At 41.2% G+C, this 18,347-nt stretch overlaps 1 protein-coding gene across 2 annotated transcripts; it reads left to right on the plus strand.

Annotated features, from left to right (window-relative positions):
* Positions 1-1,617: 1,617 nt before the first annotated feature.
* On the plus strand, positions 1,618-18,346 carry RFC4 (replication factor C subunit 4). 2 transcript variants are annotated; one of them, XM_050776682.1, is made up of 12 exons: positions 1,807-1,883; positions 1,965-2,018; positions 3,592-3,734; positions 6,946-7,024; positions 11,001-11,080; positions 13,865-13,984; positions 15,465-15,608; positions 15,802-15,922; positions 16,563-16,688; positions 17,842-17,922; positions 17,994-18,107; positions 18,185-18,346. In XM_050776682.1, the coding sequence occupies exons 3-12, from the start codon at positions 3,604-3,606 to the stop codon at positions 18,278-18,280; spliced, it is 1,092 nt and encodes a 363-aa protein (XP_050632639.1). In that variant the 5' UTR covers positions 1,807-1,883; positions 1,965-2,018; positions 3,592-3,603; the 3' UTR covers positions 18,281-18,346. The 2 variants fall into 2 exon arrangements, with proteins under 2 accessions (XP_050632633.1, XP_050632639.1); XM_050776676.1 differs by lacking the exon at positions 1,965-2,018 and having other exon boundaries at positions 1,618-1,883.
* The last annotated feature ends 1 nt before the right edge of the window (position 18,347 follows it).

Below are 18,347 nucleotides of genomic sequence, written 5' to 3' on the forward strand. Positions count from 1 at the left end.
TCATACCTGGCTAATTTTTGTATTTTTGTAGAGATGGAATTTCACCATGTGGTCCAGGCTGGTCTTGAACTCCTGACCTCAGGTGATCCGCTGGCCTCGACCTCCCAAAGTGCTGTGATTACAGGAGGGAGCCACCGCACCCAGCCCAGCTTGTCTGTTAAATGAGATCATAACATCCCCCTCTCTGTGATTGTGCTGTTCGTTCAGGTAGCAAATGAATACTATCTGTTTTCACAGATCTTTGTTTTATCAACTGTACTGTGGTATAATTTACATAAAATGTACAAGCATTAAGTATACAGTTTGATGAGTTATGGTAATGTAAACCAGTGACCAGATAGGTAACCTGTGTGCTTTTTATACTGTCCAGAGATTGTATCAGACCCTGCGGAAGTTACAAAGTAGCATAAAGCATCCTTACTCTGGTTAAACCCTTGATTGGGTTAGGCCTGGGATGTAAGTTCTCACAGCCCCCTACTTCCTCTGCATAACCACACATCACATTGTCTGTCACTTTCCTAGTCTGTAAAGCTACTTGAGGGCATCTTCTAGCGTTTTCCCTGCTGTATCTGCAGGCATCTAGCACAGTGCGTGGACATTCCGTAAGCATTTGTTGCAAGATAAATGAAAAAAACGTGCAGTTAACAATGGATATCAGCCGGGCGCGGTGGCTCAAGCCTGTAATCCCAGCACTTTGGGAGGCTGAGACGGGCGGATCACAAGGTCAGGAGATCGAGACCATCCTGGCTAACACGGTGAAACCCCGTCTCTACTAAAAAATACAAAAAGCTAGCCGGGTGAGGTGGCGGGCGCCTGTAGTCCCAGCTACTCGGGAGGCTGAGGCAGGAGAATGGCGTGAACCCAGGAGGCGGAGCTTGCAGTGAGCTGAGATCTGGCCACTGCACTCCAGCCCGGGTGACAGAGCGAGAGACTCCGTCTCAAAAAAAAAAAAAAAAAAAAAAAAAAAAAAAAAAAAAAAACAATGGATATCATGCTGAGTTTGTGCCAAACAAAACAGTCATTTGAAGAAGACCCGGATCAACCTTATGGGTTAGTAATTAGTAAAGGCCTGTAGAGAAGGCGGCCTTTGAGAAGGGTCAGGTTTCAATAGGATTAAGAAGCATTTCAGACTAAACCAAGTACTTGGAAGAGAGAAAAGCAGTGGTGTCAGACACCTGCCTAGAAGCCACAGTGCATGAACCTTGGTGGGGCTAAACATGATTATCGATCTTTTAACTTTTATTGAACGCCTGCACTTCCAGATTTCTAAGTGGGGCTCAGGAATTATAATAGATGTCCACAGCTGCATGGTCTTCCCTCTCCACAACAGGCAGACACTATTAGAAGTAAAAGCCACGTGCCCTCAAGAGGGCAAGGCAAGGCATCTTCAGATGTCTCTGCCCTTAAAGCACATGCGTTCTGCTCTGCGACGAAGCAGGACAAGGATAGGGACCTGCACCTCCGGAGGCCCGCACCTACGAAGATAGCGGGATCGGGACCTTCGGTGGACCCGCAGGGCTCCAGAGGCCCGCGCGCCGCTGCCCCGCCCCCATTGCTGAGCCTGCCAGGTAAGCGGCCCCAGCGCCGTGCCCGCGCGACCTTCGGGGAGGGTCGCGCTCACGTCTCAAGTGGGAGCAATGCACCGGGACAGGGACACCTCCTAGGTCATGCCTGTTCCAGTCCAGTTCTCCCTGAAAGTCCGGCTGGCTCATTACCTGCTTAAATAAAACCATATACGTGCAAACTCTCCCCGCTGGCAGCGCGCCCCAGGACCGGAAGTGACGCGTTACGTGCCCGCGTATTCCTACCGGCGTATTCCCGGCCTGCTTTTCGCTTGCCGTTCCGTGGCGGGAACTGAGGCGACTGTGGGGACGGCGGTGATCGTAAGTCTCCTGGGCCCGTTATTTTCAGATTAGGGAACGGAACTAAGACTTTGAGACCATCTTGTCCTTTTTGTATCCCAGAAACCTCGGGAACTAGCCGGCGGCGGTGACCTGCACGAGAAGCCAGGCTCACCGGTAACCGGCTGGAGGAATTGCAAGCCCGCTTCGCCTTCCCCACTCCTGCCCTTGATGCCCCTGTGAGGGCTTCCACGTCCTTCGGGGCCCCAACCTAGCCGCGCTTTCATGCCCTGGCCTCGCCCTTTGGTGAAATGGTGGTTCCGGACAGCATCCTGCAGACCCCGGCTTTGGGCTGTATTCGTGTTTAACAGCCCGAGGCAGGGATGGACTAATCCAATAACGTTATAAAAACCTTGGCTGCCAATAGATATTAACAATTTATTTTATTTTATTGAGTATATTCCCATATGCCAAGCAAGGAACTATGTATTTGCATACATTATTTTATTTAACTCGGTTGTCCTATGGAATAGGCCTTAGCTCCTTTAACAGAAAAGGAAACCGGGTGTCATGGATGGTAATTCATTCACCAAATATTATGGGGCATCTACCATGTACCAGGCACTGTTCTCGGCACCAGGGCTTGTAGCAATGAAAAAAAATAGAATTAACTGGGGATTTTTCAGGCAAGCTAATGATGCTTTTTATCCCTGAAAACACCCTGGAAGAATGTTTACCTGCATGTTAGAAATAGTTACCTTCTGGGTGGGATTTTGTATTACTCTTTAAAATCCCTGATGCTTTTCTGCATTGTTTTGATTTCTTCAAGTGAGTGTGTTATGAGAAAAACAGCTGTTTCTATTTTAACAACAGAGTCCCCCACCTTCCTTTCCCCACAGAAAGTCTCTGAAGGTAGGTGGGCATTGACTCTGCCATTAAAATAGGTCCCTGGCCAGGCGTGATGGCTCACACCTGTAATCCCAGCACTTTGGGAGGCCGGGGCAAGAGGATTACTTGAGCCCAGGAGTTCCAGACTAGCCTGGGCAACATGGTGAAACCCTGTCTCTACCAAAAATTAAAAAAATTAGCTGGGGATGGTGGCGCGCACCTGTTGTCCTAGCTACTGGGGAGGCTGAAATGGGAAGATCACAGGAGCCTGGGATGTCCAGGCTGCAGTGAGCCATGATTGTGACACTGCACTCCATCCTAGGCAAAACAGTGAGACCCTGTCTCAAAAAAAACAACAACCAAAAAAGGTCTTCGAGTGAGTTCTGACAAGGAAAGGAGTGAAGGTTCTCATTTGTGGTGCAAGCACAGCACTTTTAATTGCTGAAGAGTCCATTTCAGGGTCTGAGCTAAAGCTAGGCCCATGACTGTGAAAGAAGCCATGGAGGCCCATGTGGTTTGGTCATTAGCGACATCATATTTATCAATGCATTTGGAACTCATTAAACATTTTTGTGACATATGATCTTTGTTCTATAACTCCTGCACTATAAATAGATTCTAAGTTCCTTAAGGACTTTGACCACTTTTCTGTCCTCGTAGCCCTCAGTACAGTGCATTCAGAGTGTTCTAGGTCATGGGGTGATGTCCTTTATTATGTAACACCTTTGCACAAGGCTAAGTGTGTTTTCAGGCTGTACTTTCTCATAATGGTTCTCCCCCCACCCCACTTTCCTATGGTGCTGATTCTGAAAATGGTTTTGATAAAAGCTTTTTTTTTTTTTTCTGTCTTGCACCTGACCAGGGTGAAGTAACCATGCAGGCATTTCTTAAAGGCACATCCATCAGTACTAAATCCCTGCTGACCAAGGATCGAGGAGTAGCTGCCACTGCGGGAAGTAGTGGAGAGAACAAGAAAGCCAAACCCGTTCCCTGGGTGGAAAAATAGTAAGAACACTTGTGTCTTTGTTAAAATAATTAATAAATTCTCTCTCTAACCAGTTCTGATCACTTTTTTTTTTAAACTTATGGAGGAATACTGTGTTCTGTTTAGAAGTTGTCTTTGAAAAAAATCACCTGATTATATAAGTCATAGAACCCTGGAACTGAAGTTACTTGAGAATAATCTAGTTTAATTCCTTTATTTTGTAGATAAACTGAGATCTCTACAAGCAGAGGCTTCCATTGTAGGGACTGGGATACAAAAGTGAAGAAAACAAGTTTCAGTAAACTGGCTATAAATACTTGGTTAGGAGTTCTTTTTTTTTTGAGTCGGAGTCTCACTCTGTCACTCAGGCTGGAGTGCAATGGCACAATCTCTGGCTCAATGTAACCTCTGCCTCCTGGGTTCAAGCAGTTCTCCTGCCTCAGCCTCCTGAGTAGCTGGGATTATAGGCACCCACCACCATACCCAGCTTTTTTTGTATTTTTAGTGGAGACAGGTTTTCACCATATTGGCCAGGCTGGTCTCAAACTCCTGACCTCATGATCCACCCACCTCAGCCTCCCAAAGTGCTGGGATTACAGGCTTGAGCCACTATGCCCAGCCAGGAGTTCTACTTAAATCCAAATATGTAATCTGTTTCCCATTTTCATTACAATAGGTGGAGATTATTACTATTATTACTATTTTTGAGATGGAGTCTCACTCTGTTGCCCAGGCTGGAGTACAGTGGCATGATCTTGACTCACTGCACCCTCTGCCTCCTGGGTTCAGGCGATTATCCTGCCTCAGCCTCCCGAGTAGCTGGGATTACAGGTGCCCACCACCACACCTGGCTAATTTTTTGTATTTTTAGTAGAGAGGGGGTTTCAGCCAGCCCTGGAAATTCAGTTTTGGTTAGCTCATACATTTTTGTCCAAACAACACTTGAATTGGCATTTAAATTGTCAGTCACTACCTAGCACGGTGGCTTAAGCCTGTAATCCTGTAATCCCAGCAATTTGGGAGGCCAAGGTGGGAGGATCACTTGAGGCCAGGAGTTCCAGACCAGCCTGGCCAACATGGTGAAAGCCCCTCTCTACTAAAAAAAAAAAAAAAAAAAATTAGCCAGGTGTGTTGGCGGGCACCTGTAATCCCAGCTACCTAGGAGGCTGAGGCATGAGAATCACTTGAACCTGGGAGGCAGAAATTGCAGTGAGCTGAGGTCACGCCACTGCATTCCAGCCTGGGTGACAGAGCAAGACTCTGTTTCAAATAAATAATGTCAGTCATCTAAGTGATACTACCACAAGTAATTGTAACTATTGGTTGAATGTAGCCTCAGTAATTACCAATGTTTACAGATTATCTATAGGCCGAGTAAGGCCTTCCTATGTTTTTTGTGTTTTTGTTTGTTTGTTTTTTTTCTTGAGACTGATTCTCGCTTTGTCGCCCAGGCTGGAGTGCAGCAGCGTTACCTCAGCTCACTGCAACCTCTGCCTCCCAGGTTCAAGTGATTCTCCTGCCTCAGCCTCCCGAGTAGCTGGGATTACAGACATGCGCCACCACACTGAGCTAATTTTTGTATTTTTAGTAGAGATGAGGTTTTACCATGTTGGCCAGGCTGGTCTTCACTCCTGACCTCAGGTGATCTGCCTGCCTTGGCCTCCCAAAGTGCTGGGATTACAGGTGTGAGCTACGCATCCAACCAATATTAATGCTTTCTAAGCAGTTGTTCACTTTAATTTTTTTTTTTTTTTTTTTTTTGAGATGAAGTTTCGCTCTTGTTGCCCAGGTTGGAGTGCAGTGATACGATCTCGGCTCACTGCAACCTCTGCGTCTGGGATTCAAGCGATTCTCCTGCGTCAGCCGCCCGAGTAACTGGGATTACAGGCATGCGCCACCATGCCCAGCTAATTTTGTATTTTTAGTAGAGACAGGGTTTCTCCATGTTGGTCAGTCTGATCTCGAACTCCTGACCTCAGGTGATCCACCTGCTTTAGCCTCCCTAAGTGTTGGTATTACAGGTGTGAGCCACCACACTCAGCCCCACTTTAGTTTCTTTTTTTTTTTTTTTTTTTTTTTTTTTTTGAGATGGAGTCTCTCTCTGTCGCCCAGGCTGGAGTGCAGTGGCGCAGTCTCGGCTCACTGCAAGCTCTGCCTCCTGGGTTCACATTGTTCTCCTGCCTCAGCCTCCTGAGTAGCTGGAACTACAGGCGCCTGCCACCATGCCCAGCTAATTTTTTTTTTTTTTTTTTTTTTTTCGAGACAGAGTCTTGCTGTGTCGCCCAGGCTGGAGTGTAGTGGCGCAATCTCAGCTCACTGCAAGCTCTGGTTCCTGGGTTCACACATTCTCCTGCCTCAGCCTCCCAAGTAGCTGGGACAACAGGCACCCGCCACCACGCCCAGCTAATTTTTTGTATTTTTTAGTAGAGACAAAGTTTCACCATGTTAGCCAGGATGGTCTCGATCTCCTGACCTCGTGATCCACCCGCCTCGGCCTCCCAAAGTGCTGCGATTACAGGCGTGAGCCGCCGTGCCCGGCCTAGCCTAGCTAATTTTTTATATTTTCATTAAGATGGGGTTTCAGGCCGGGCGCGGTGGCTCAAGCCTGTAATCCCAGCACTTTGGGAGGCCGAGATGGGTGGATCATGAGGTCAGGAGATCGAGACCATCCTGGCTAACATGGTGAAACCGCGTCTCTACTAAAAAATGCAAAAAACTAGCTGGGCGAGGTGGCGGGCGCCTGTAGTCCCAGCTACTCAGGAGGCTGAGGCTGGAGAATGGCATGAACCCGGGAGGCGGAGCTTGCAGTGAGCTGAGATCCGGCCACTGCACTCCAGCCTGGGCGGCAGAGCGAGACTCCGTGTCAAAAAAAAAAAAAAAAAAAAAAGATGGGGTTTCACCGTGTTAGCCAGGATGGTCTCGATCCCCCACTTTAATTTCTAATTAGTGTTTGTAGTGTATAAAATAAAATCCTTTTGCTTAATATTTGTGGTATAACAGAGTCAAGTAATGCAGATAGGAAGTAAAACATTATTTCACTCTTTCAGGGTGTGTTTGCTTATGGTAACAACAAATGGGGTTTCCACCTATTTCCAATTATGAAAAAGTTTCTCATTTCATTGCTGATGTTTGAGAATTGTCATTAGTATTTTAGTAGAAAGAACACTTGAGAGTTTTCTGTGGTTACTATAATATACTAAATAACCTCTTTCCTCCTCCCCACCCTGCAAGTCGCCCAAAATGTGTGGATGAAGTTGCTTTCCAGGAAGAAGTGGTTGCAGTGCTGAAAAAGTCTTTAGAAGGAGCCGACGTGAGTTGCAAATGGTGTTTAATGTCATTGGGATATTTAAGACTTAATTTATTCACCCTCTTTCTTCCTTTGTAACTTCTAGCCTTCATTAAATATCATGCTCTATGTACAGTAGGTCCTTGATAACTATGATACTTAGTACTTATGATAATTACTACAATGATAATTAGTTCAAATATTTATTGAGCATCTCCTATTTAATCTTACATAGCAGTGTTACATAGTATTCAAGTAAAAGTCATAGTAATTAAGACAGGCTATGAAACATAGACGTAGAACAAGACATAAAACATAGAGCAAGACGAACTATGCCCCTTTTTCATGGGTTTTTATTGGTAAGAGGGAATAAACAAGTAAACCAATAAATAATTCTAGGTAGTAATATGTGCTATAAAGAAGAGCCAGAGATTCCTCTAAAGTATAATTGCTTACTAACTTTAGGATTTGGATTGACCTATAATACAAAAAAAAAAAAAAAAAAAAACAGAGCTTTGAATTCTGCTTATAGCACTCTCTTCTGCTGTGATATGGAGGATAAAATATCCATGAATGGTTTGCACTGTAAATTATTCTGAGATAAGATAAACCCATGTGGAGAATTAGCAACTTAAAGTTGTGTTACGATGAATGCCCAAAGTGCTTCAACAGCTCAGTAAAGTGGTGAAGTGGAATGTAGTTTTTGCTTTAGTTTCAAGATTTGTTTCCTTCCTCTCAATCTGGCTGCTTTTAATTAGAGGTTCTTTTGGGTTTTGCTGCCATCATTCTCTTGCTGAAATTATATTACTACAGGACACATTTTGAAAGAAGTTAAATTTATAAAACTATTTAGAATCTTTTTCTTTACCAGTATGTGTTTTGATTTGATTCGTATACTCATACCTTTTTGGCCAGGCACAGTGGCTTACGCCTGTAATCCCAGCGCTTTGGGAGGCTGAGATGGGAAGATCACTTGAGGTCAGGAGTTTGAGACCAGCCTGGCCAACATGGTGAAACCCCATCTCTACCAAAAATTAGAAAAAGCAGCCAGGCGTGGTGGCACACACCTGTAGTCCCAGCTACTCAGGATGCTAAAGCGGGAGAATCACTTGAAACTGGGAGGCAGAGGTTGCAATGAGCCAAGATCGTGCCACTGTATTCCAGCCTGGGTGACAGAGTGAGACTCTGGTCTCAAAAATAAATAAATAAATAATAAAAAAATAAGTAACACAAATACTCTTACACCTTTTAATTCTATCATAGTATGCCATTTTATTTTTTGATATATTCTGCTTGTATATCTTGGTAACAGTATATACCATTTTAATTGCAGTTGCGTAGTAATTACACAGATTGCAGGATAATACCTAATTTAATTACTAGTATCTTCAGCAAATGTAGTGAGATTAAGATCCAGTTCTTTTTTTTTTTTTTCAATTGAGACAGAGTCTTGATCTGTCACCCAGGCTGGAGTGCAGTGGTGTGGTATCAACTCACTGCACCCTCTGCCTCCCAGACTCAAGTGATCCTCCCACCTCAGCCTCCCGAGTAGCTGGGACTACAGGCATGCACTGCCACACACAGCTCATTTTTGTGTTTTTAATAGAGACAGTGTTTAGCCATGTCAAGTGACCTGCGCACTTTGGCCTCCTAAAATGCTGGGATTACAGGTGTGAGCCATCATGCCCAACCTAAGATCTAGTTCTTGACTTTATGCCATGTAATTTATGAGGCTGAAGTAAGAACTTCAGTTTAATATTTTGTGCATCTTTTCAGACTAACTTTTGTAAAGAGGTGAAATAGTTTTTTTAATTCAAAAGAGTAAAGGAAAACAATTCATTCAATTTACTTTGAAAGGTTTTACTGTAGTCCCAGCTACTTGGGAGGCTGAGGTAGGAGAATGGCATGAACCTGGGAGGCGGAGCTTGCAGTGAGCCGAGATGGTGCCACTGCACTCCAGCCTGGGCAACAGAGCAAGACTCGTCTCAAAAAAAAAAAAAAAAGAAAAAGGTTTGAAAGAATTATAAGAAGATAATTTTTTCAGAAATTGATTTTCTTTTAAGAACTGGTATTCCACATACAGTTCTTGAATGTACTATATATATTAGACTAGTGTATAATGTAAGGTTTAATAAGTTTACTCTGTTTCAAAGAATTTAAATTATTGTATCTGATAGTTAACCTGGATGAATTACTACATTGTTAAGGGACGCACAGATCAAAATAATAGTTGTAGACCTTAATTACTAAGAAGCCTAGGAGGTTTTTAGGTTATGAATCTCATAGTTTGTACTATAAGCTATATGTTATGAATGTAACAGTAATAGTCTTCTAATTAACATATTTGTCTATGTATTGGTTTATTCATTCATTTGGCCAACATTGACTACTGTAGTAGATGCTAGGATACAGATGTGAATAGAACAAATAAGTTTCTTGGTCTTTTAATGAAGTAGGCAGGCATTTTACAATTAAGCCCCACAGTTAAATAGCAATAAACCAATGCAAAATGCAACAAATACTAATGAGATAATAGGAGAGACCTACTTTAGACTGAATGGTTTCTGATTTGTAATGCATTAGGAGTTGGCCAGGCAGAAAGAAGAGGATCAGACTCCAGGTCATGGGAACAACATATGTTAGGGCCAGAAAGTGCCAGGCTGTTAGAGGCCATTGTAAGCTGGAGCCTGGAAGGTGAAGGGGCTGGTAGGCAGATCATGGAAGTCCTTTAGGCCATGGTAAAAAGCTGAGGGTTTTTTTGTTTGTTTTTGTTTTTCTAAGTGGAATAGTTTTAAGTAGCAAGCAGAGTGGTATCTGATTTAGGTGAAGAATGAATGGGCGGGAAGAGGGAGGGTTAGGCAAGAGTGGAAACAAACTCTAATGCCTAGTTTCCTGTGTACAGTGATTTCCTTATGTGAAAGGACATACTGAAGAATGTACAGTTTCATAGCAGAGCTCATTAGAATTTAGTTGACTTATTTATTTTTTTTTTTTTGAGACGGAGTCTCGCTGTGTGGCCCAGGCTAGAGTGCAGTGGCCCGATCTCGGCTCACTGCAAGCTCCACCTCCCGGGTTCGCCATTCTCCCGCCTCAGCCTCCGAGTAGCTGGGACTACAGGCGCCCGCCACCACGCCCGGCTAGTTTTTTGTATTTTTTTAGTAGAGACGGGGTTTCACCATGTTAGCCAGGATGGTCTCGATCTCCTGACCTCGTGATCCACCCGCCTCGGCCTCCCAAAGTGCTGGGATTACAGGCTTGAGCCACCGCGCCCGGCCTAGTTGACTTATTAATTTTCACCTCAGATCAGTCAACTGCTTGATAGGAGCCAAACTATCTAGATATAAGGTATAAAAGAAGGTAGCTAGTTATTTAATCTTATCCTTTCCTCTTCTAATGAATTGTCCCTGATACATGCAAGCATCCTTACAGAGTACATAATCATGATGTGGGACAGTGCCTAGCACTTAATGTATGTCTAGTTTTGTATTTTTTGTTACTATTTCTGTTCTTGGTACTTCTGCTCATTCAAAGCCCTGATTATGTCTTTTTTAGTCCTTTTTCCTCAGTTTTGGCCAAATCCCATTACTCTTTTGATCTGCTTCCCCTTTGAAGCAGCTGATGTTTTGTGTAATATAAAGTCTTACCTAATCTTGAGCATAGAGGTGTGATAGGAAACTGAGATTCCCTTTAGAAATAAAAGGTTTCTCATTCCAGCTTTGAAAATTTCACCTAAGTGGATTAGCTATAGAGCAAACATAAATATTGGTTCAGCTTAAGAGATTAAAAAGACACTTGGGGAAAAAAGTGGTAGTATATGAAAAAGCAGGATTTAGATCTGTCAACACTATGATGTCAGTTATATTAAGAAATCTTTATACTTAGAAGTTACGTGCCCTATTAGAGAAGTTGTTGCACTGTTCCACAGACAGTTTTTTCAATCTTCCTTTTCATCTATTTGTGCCAGAAAACCATTTATTAAAAACAAATTTAATTTCTACAGCTTCCTAATCTCTTGTTTTATGGACCACCTGGAACTGGAAAAACATCCACTATTTTGGCAGCAGCTAGAGAACTCTTTGGGTACGTTGAAATCAGTCTGTTTTTCTTTTTTAAAAGATTTGACACCAAAATTCTCTGATACTGCTTTTTTTTCCTCTAAAAATTTGCATTTCATTTTCTGTAGGACAGTTTTCTTTCTATTTCTGATTTTTTAAAATCCCATGAGCCCATTTTGTTCCTCCCTCACTCCCCTGAAGAAATCAGCTTGCCTGCATCTTTTGTAACCTTCATTCTGAATCTTGTTCACGTGTTTGAATGTACTACAACACTGGGAGCCTATGATTTTTTCCATCACTTTCTTTAAATTTTCCATTATAATTTTGGAGTCCAGAGGGTCCAACTTAATGTTCAATTGTGCTGATAGTTTTATAACCCTCTTAATGATTGTGTTCACATCTGTGTGGCTGTATGATAGAATCTGCTGTTTCTGATGGTACTATTTGTACCATCCATTCTTGAGTCCTGCTCTAGACTTCCTAGGCTGTGACTCTGGAGTGGCCAGGCCAGCTCCTTGCCTCAGGTCTCCTGAGCATAAGTGGTATTTGATGTAGTATGATTCCAGGTACACCAGAAAATCTTCCTGTGAGTCACCTTCTTAGGTTCCTCTTCCTAGATTGACCATCTTGGCTTAACCAGCCATTCTAGAGGAGCCCTTTACCTAGAGTTGAAAGATGTGTAGTGGGCTGGGTCTGATATACATGAAACATGCACCAACATAACAAAGGCTGTCTTGAGTTTTTCCAGAATTAATATTAGACATACAACTGATAAAAATATCTGAAATCCTACATATGAAAATAGGCCAGGCGCGGTGGCTCACATCTGTAATCCCAGCACTTTGGGAGGCCAAGGCGGGTGAATCACCTAGGGTGAGGAGTTCCAATCCAGCCTGGCCAACATGGTGAAACCCTATCTCTACTAAAAATACAAAAATTTGCCAGGCATGGTGGCATGCGCCTGTAGTCCCAGCTACTCAGGAGGCTGAGGCAGGAGAATTGCTTGAACCTGGGAGGTGGAGGTTGCAGTGAGCCGAGATCACGCCACTGCACTCCAGCCTGGGTGACAGAGTGAGACTCGGTCTCAAAAAAAAAAAAAGGATGCCACTGAAATCACCGAATGTGTAAGGATTATTAGTTATGTCAAAATGTAAAAGACAAACGGAGAAGCTGCTGTGTGCCTAATATTTTATTTGACAGCAACTTTTGATGCTCAGTAAAATTATAAAAGAACTTTTTTGATTATTCCTCAACTCAGTCAGATAGAACCAATCTGAATCAGCCTTAACAGTTGTTTATTATTACTTAGAGTAGGTCAGTCCAGATTATACAACTTTTTCTATATTCTTTGTAAAATAATGTTTGTCTTTAAAGAACTTACTTTAACAGTGAATTTCATATTTAATATTGTGATTTTAAAATAGAAAATAGATGCATGTAAATGTTTATGTCCATAAGCATGCTTAGGATACCATGCTGATTAGGAAAAATAGAGATGAAACTAAATCACAACTCTTGTTTTTTATTTAAAAATGTGTGTGTGTGTGTGTGTGTAAAAGACTAGAGGGAAGTTTCAAAACAGTGCTTTGACAGTGTGCCCTTTTTTTTTTCTTTTGATTTATCAGATTTCTCTATAGTAAGCATATATTACTTTTAGTAATTTTTATTAAAACTCACTTTAAAAACCTGCTCATGTTTTAATCTATTAGTTTTCCTTAATCTAGTAAGTTTCCTTATAGCAAACTACCCTTTGGAATTTATTTATTTATTTGTTTGTTTATTTACTTATTTTTGAGATGGTGTCTTGCTCTGTCGCCCAGGCTGGAGTGCAGTGGTGCGATCTTGACTCACTGCAATCTCTGCATCCCGGGTTCAAGTGATTCTCTTGCCTCAGCCTCCTGAGTAGCTGGGACTGCAGGCGCCTGTCACCACGCCCAGCTAATTTTTGTATTTTTAGTAGAGACAGGGTTTCACCATGTTGGTCAGGCTGGTCTCGAACTCCTGACCTCATGATCCACCTGTTTCGGCCTCCCAAAGTGCTGGGATTACAGGCATGAGCCACTATACTCGTCTGGAAATAATTTAAAATGTGCTATATTCTAACATTGTTTAAAATTACAACATTTAAAACTGTCTAGATTCTAACAATAGAAGAATGTTAAGTAAATGATGGTACAGTCATAAGATGGAATATCATACGACTGTTAAAATGTTATTTACAGTGGTTTTGATAATATGCCGAGATACTTATTATAAATGCGAAGTGGAAAATCGATTTAGAATTTTATATGTGGGGCCAGGTGTGGTGCCTCACACCTGTAATCCCAACATTTTGGGAGGCCAAAGTCGAAGGATCACTTGAGACCAGCATGGCAACATAATGAGTCCCTGCCTCTATAAAAAGTAAACAAAATTAGCCAGGTGTGATGGCATGTGCCTATAGTCCCAGCTAGTTGGGAGGCTAAGGTGGGAGGATCACTTGAGCCCAGGAGTGCAAGGCTGCAGTGAGCCATCATCATGCCATTGTTCTCCAGCCTGGGTGACAGAGCAAGACCTTGTCTCCAAAAAAATAAAAAGAAAAGAAATTGTATATTTTATGTAATAATGTCTACATTTTTTTAAATGCATGGGAAAAAGCCAAAATGGTAACTGCAGCACTCTACCGAGAGAGAATACAAAAGTGATTGTGTGCCTTCTATCCATATTGTTTACTAAGTGGATTTTAAACATCTGCAAAGTGTGCAAATGTTAAAATGTGATTTAAGCCTCCTTGTGCTCTATGTTTCATATTTGTTTCATTTTGAGATAGACCTGAACTTTTCCGATTAAGAGTTCTTGAGTTAAATGCATCTGATGAACGTGGAATACAAGTAGTTCGAGAGAAAGTGAAAAATTTTGCTCAGTTAACTGTGTCGGGAAGTCGTTCAGAGTAAGTAAATTTGCCCTGCCTCCTCCATAGCATGTATTATCTTAAATATGTGTTTCTGCCATCGCTCCTCAGCCTTTTGGCTAAGATCAAGTGTATTTTTGCCAAATTGTCAACTCCCTTTTCATGTTAGAAGACTATCCTGCCTGAGGTAAACTGATTTAATCAACTATTTATGCTCCTTAGGTGGCAAAGGTCCAGAATTACATTGGTGGTACCTAAACATATATGTAAAATTTACATGAGCACATTTCAAAATTTTTGAAAGTGAATGACTAATTTTTGATATCCACCTTGAATTGATGGTGCAGTCAGTCACAACCTCTATAGCACCTAATTTATTTTTATGTGAAATGAAGACTGGGAGGTGGACTAAAAGACTCTGAGATCCCTTCTACCATTAATACTTGAAATCTGTTTTCTTGGTATAATTTTCATATAATTATGTTAATGCCACTTTTGGTGGGAGAAAAATTTTAATGGCAGATTACCAAAAATCAGTGTGCAGAAGGTCATAACCCACAAAATGGGAGAAAATACAAATCATATATCTAAAAAGTACCTATGTCTAGAACATATGAAGAACTTTAAAAACTCAGTAATAAAAACAAATAACCCAATTAAAAAATGGGCAAAGGATCTGCATAGACATTTCTCCAAAGAATATATGCATGCCTAATAAGCACATGAGAAGATGCTCATCAACATCATTATCTATTTGGGAAATGAAAATCAAAACCACACTGAAGTACCAGGTAACTCCCACTAGGATGGCTATGATAAAAAAAATACAGAAAATAACAAGCATTGACAAGGATGTGGAGGAATGGTAAACCTCATACATTGCTGTTTGGAATGTAAAATAAAATGGTGCAGCCTCTTGGAAAACATATCTGCTCAAAAACGTACACAAATGTTCATAGCAGCGTTAGTCCTAATAGCCAAAACATGGAGACAACCCAAATGTCCAACTGATTAATGGATGAATAAATGTGGCATATCCGTTTGCCATAGTATTTGACAATACAAAGGAATGAAGCAAACACATGCTACAACATGGATGAATCTGCCATAGTATTTGACAATACAAAGGAATGAAGCAAACACATGCTACAACATGGATGAATCTTTAAAATATGTTAAGTGAAAGAAGTCAGCCACAGAAGACTGCATATTATATGGTTCCATTCATACAATGTCCAGAATAGGCAAATCTATAGAGACGAAAGTAGACTAGTGATTGCCTAGAGCTGGGAAAGACTGGGGGAAGAAGAGTGACTCCTAATAGGTACAAAGTTTCTTTTAGTGATAAAAATGTTCTAAAATTAGATTGTGGTAGTGGTTGCACAACTTCGTGAATATACAGAAAAACACTGAATTGTACATTTTAAATGGGTGAATTGTATGGTATGTATATTTCAACAAAGCTGTTGAAACCAATAGACCTATTAATGTTCAACTCTTACGTGTTTCTCTGAATCAGTGGGAAGCCGTGTCCACCTTTTAAGATTGTGATTCTGGATGAAGCAGATTCTATGACCTCAGCTGCTCAGGCAGCTTTAAGACGTACCATGGAGAAGGAGTCTAAAACCACCCGATTCTGTCTTATCTGTAACTATGTCAGTCGGTATGTATATTGCCCTGAAGACAGATGCTAGGCAGCCTCATTTTCATAACCCAATTAGGGGAAGGAAATTTAGAATTTTCAAGGCTACGTTAATTTTTCCTCCATCAAATCTTGATTTGTTCTTGATAAAAATGAGTTCTTTTGGGGAAATTCTGTCTTTAGACACCAACTTGGTTTTTCTCATCTTCCACAGAATAATTGAACCTCTGACCTCTAGATGTTCAAAATTCCGCTTCAAGCCTCTGTCAGATAAAATTCAACAGCAGCGATTACTAGACATTGCTGAGAAGGAAAATGTCAAAATTAGTGATGAGGTAATTACTAATTATTACAATTATTAGAGTTACTAATTCCTTCAATGAATGCATCTAAAGAGACCCTGAAGGATTTAAATATGTGTTGCCTCAATCCTGATGCCAGTTCTTCAGACAAACTTAAGCTAAAGGGGCAACAATTGAAATGTGTAGGAATTACAAGGTTTAGCTTTTCTATTACTTTTTGAGTTAATTACTTTTAATATATCAAAGACCCAAAACTGAGGTGGATTTCATACATATAATGCAAATTCTGCAATATAAATCTCTGCATGCTGACAAGATTTTAGTCTTCTAGCTCATACTTCAGTACTTCCCTAAAATTGATAGAAACATAAGGCCCTTATTAATTATAACAGAATTTAAGCATAATTTGAATTTGCTCTATGTGAGCAAGAAAATGGGATAAATATGGAACATTTTTTCATCTCTGCAGATTTATTTCAGAAGCAAGACATCTCTATCCTTCCATCGTACCCGGCCTCTAGACTGATCAGATTTTATTCCAAAACACACATGGGTGTTCTCATTAACTCTAGACTAAAACATAGGGCTTTTCACTTTTATTAAACACTTTAAAATTAAAGTTATAAATCCTTAATTGGCCATGATAGGTTAAAAACAACTTTTTTGTCTTCAGGGAATAACTTATCTTGTTAAAGTGTCAGAAGGAGACTTAAGAAAAGCCATTACATTTCTTCAAAGCGCTACTCGATTAACAGGTGGAAAGGAGATCACAGAGAGAGTGATCACAGACATTGCTGGGGTAAGAGTACTGGATATTCCAAATTTCTTTTTAGTTGGCTTTTTTGTGGCTTTTAGGAAATTTTCATCCAACAAATACTGAATGTTTAGTAAGTGCCAAGTACTGCACTAGGAAGTATAAGGGGATAACCTGGGAGTATCAGAGTGTTTCAGGTGAGGAGATGACACTTAACTTTTCAGTTTGTCAGGCATGTAATAGACATTTCAGGAAAGAAAAGGACACTTTCAGTCCTCAGATTTTCTTTTTTTTTTTTTGAGACGGAGTCTTGATCTGTCGCCCAGGCTGGAGTGCAGTGACGCAATACTAGCTCACTGCAACCTCTGCCTCCCACCTCACCCTCCCAAGTAGCTGGGATTACAGGCAACTGCCACCATGCCCAGCTAATTTTTGTATTTTTAATAGAGATGGGGTTTCACGATGTTGGTTGGCCAGGCTGGTCTTGAATTCCTGACCTCAGGTGATCTGCCCCCCTTAGCCTTCCAAAGTGCTGGGATTACAGGTGGGAGCCACAGTGCCCAGCCTTCAGTTTTTAGATTTTTTTAAGAGATGCCTTTGGCAGTTACATCAATTTTAGCAGATGTTCTTATACATGAAAACTATTTTGCCAGTTGTATATAAACAAAAGGCATATCCAACTTACAGTAATCATTAAAGAGAATGGAGTACCCCACCTGTCTTTGGATACTCCCATGTCAAAACTCACCTCAGAACCACTACTACTTAAAAACGTAGGCCTTCCATATGACAAGACTGGTACCACTAATCATCTTAAATTTTCTGGATATTGTGGACTTTTTAAACCAATCTCATTAGTGGCATATTTACATGGATTTTTAGAGAAAAGGCACTTCCCCTTTAAAGAAATCAGTCTCTTTGGCTGATCTTGGCCACTAGTCTTCATCCACTGACCAGAACAAGCTATAACCCATGTGTGTCCAAACTTGGGCTTTAAAAGCACAACTGTTAGCACCTTGGTTACTTCAGTGGTGACTGGAGTTACTCTGGCTGTTCTCCCAAAGCCTTCCCAACTTTACAGGGTTATCACAACATTAGCTAAGTATGGAACTTAGCTGTGGAACAGAAAGGACTGGGGGGACTGTATGTGTTAGTCTCACCGAGAAACATCTTTAATACTGAACGTTCAATTACCTAGGTAATACCAGCTGAGAAAATTGATGGAGTATTTGCTGCCTGTCAGAGTGGCTCTTTTGACAAACTAGAAGCTGTGGTCAAGGTAAAGTCAGCTTACTAACTTTGGGGAAAGGAATATTAAATGATCATACCATTAAGTTTTTTTTTTAATAGGACTTAATAGATGAGGGTCATGCAGCAACTCAGTTCGTCAGTCAACTCCATGATGTGGTTGTAGAGAATAATTTATCTGATAAACAGAAGTCCATTATTACAGAAAAACTTGCCGTAAGTAGGTACTTTGCACATGTCAATTAAACATTTAACTACCTGAAGGATGCTAATTTCTTAAATTTTTCTTGTAGGAAGTTGACAAATGCCTAGCAGATGGTGCTGATGAACATTTGCAACTCATCAGCCTTTGTGCAACTGTGATGCAGCAATTATCTCAGAATTGTTAAAAAGTGAATATATTTTGATGTGGGGTTTTGTAAATAAGGGGGTTGTAATAAAAATGACCAAAAGCAC

This window comes from Macaca thibetana, chromosome 2 (assembly GCF_024542745.1).
Source record: "Macaca thibetana thibetana isolate TM-01 chromosome 2, ASM2454274v1, whole genome shotgun sequence".
NCBI classification, from domain to species: domain Eukaryota; kingdom Metazoa; phylum Chordata; class Mammalia; order Primates; family Cercopithecidae; genus Macaca; species Macaca thibetana.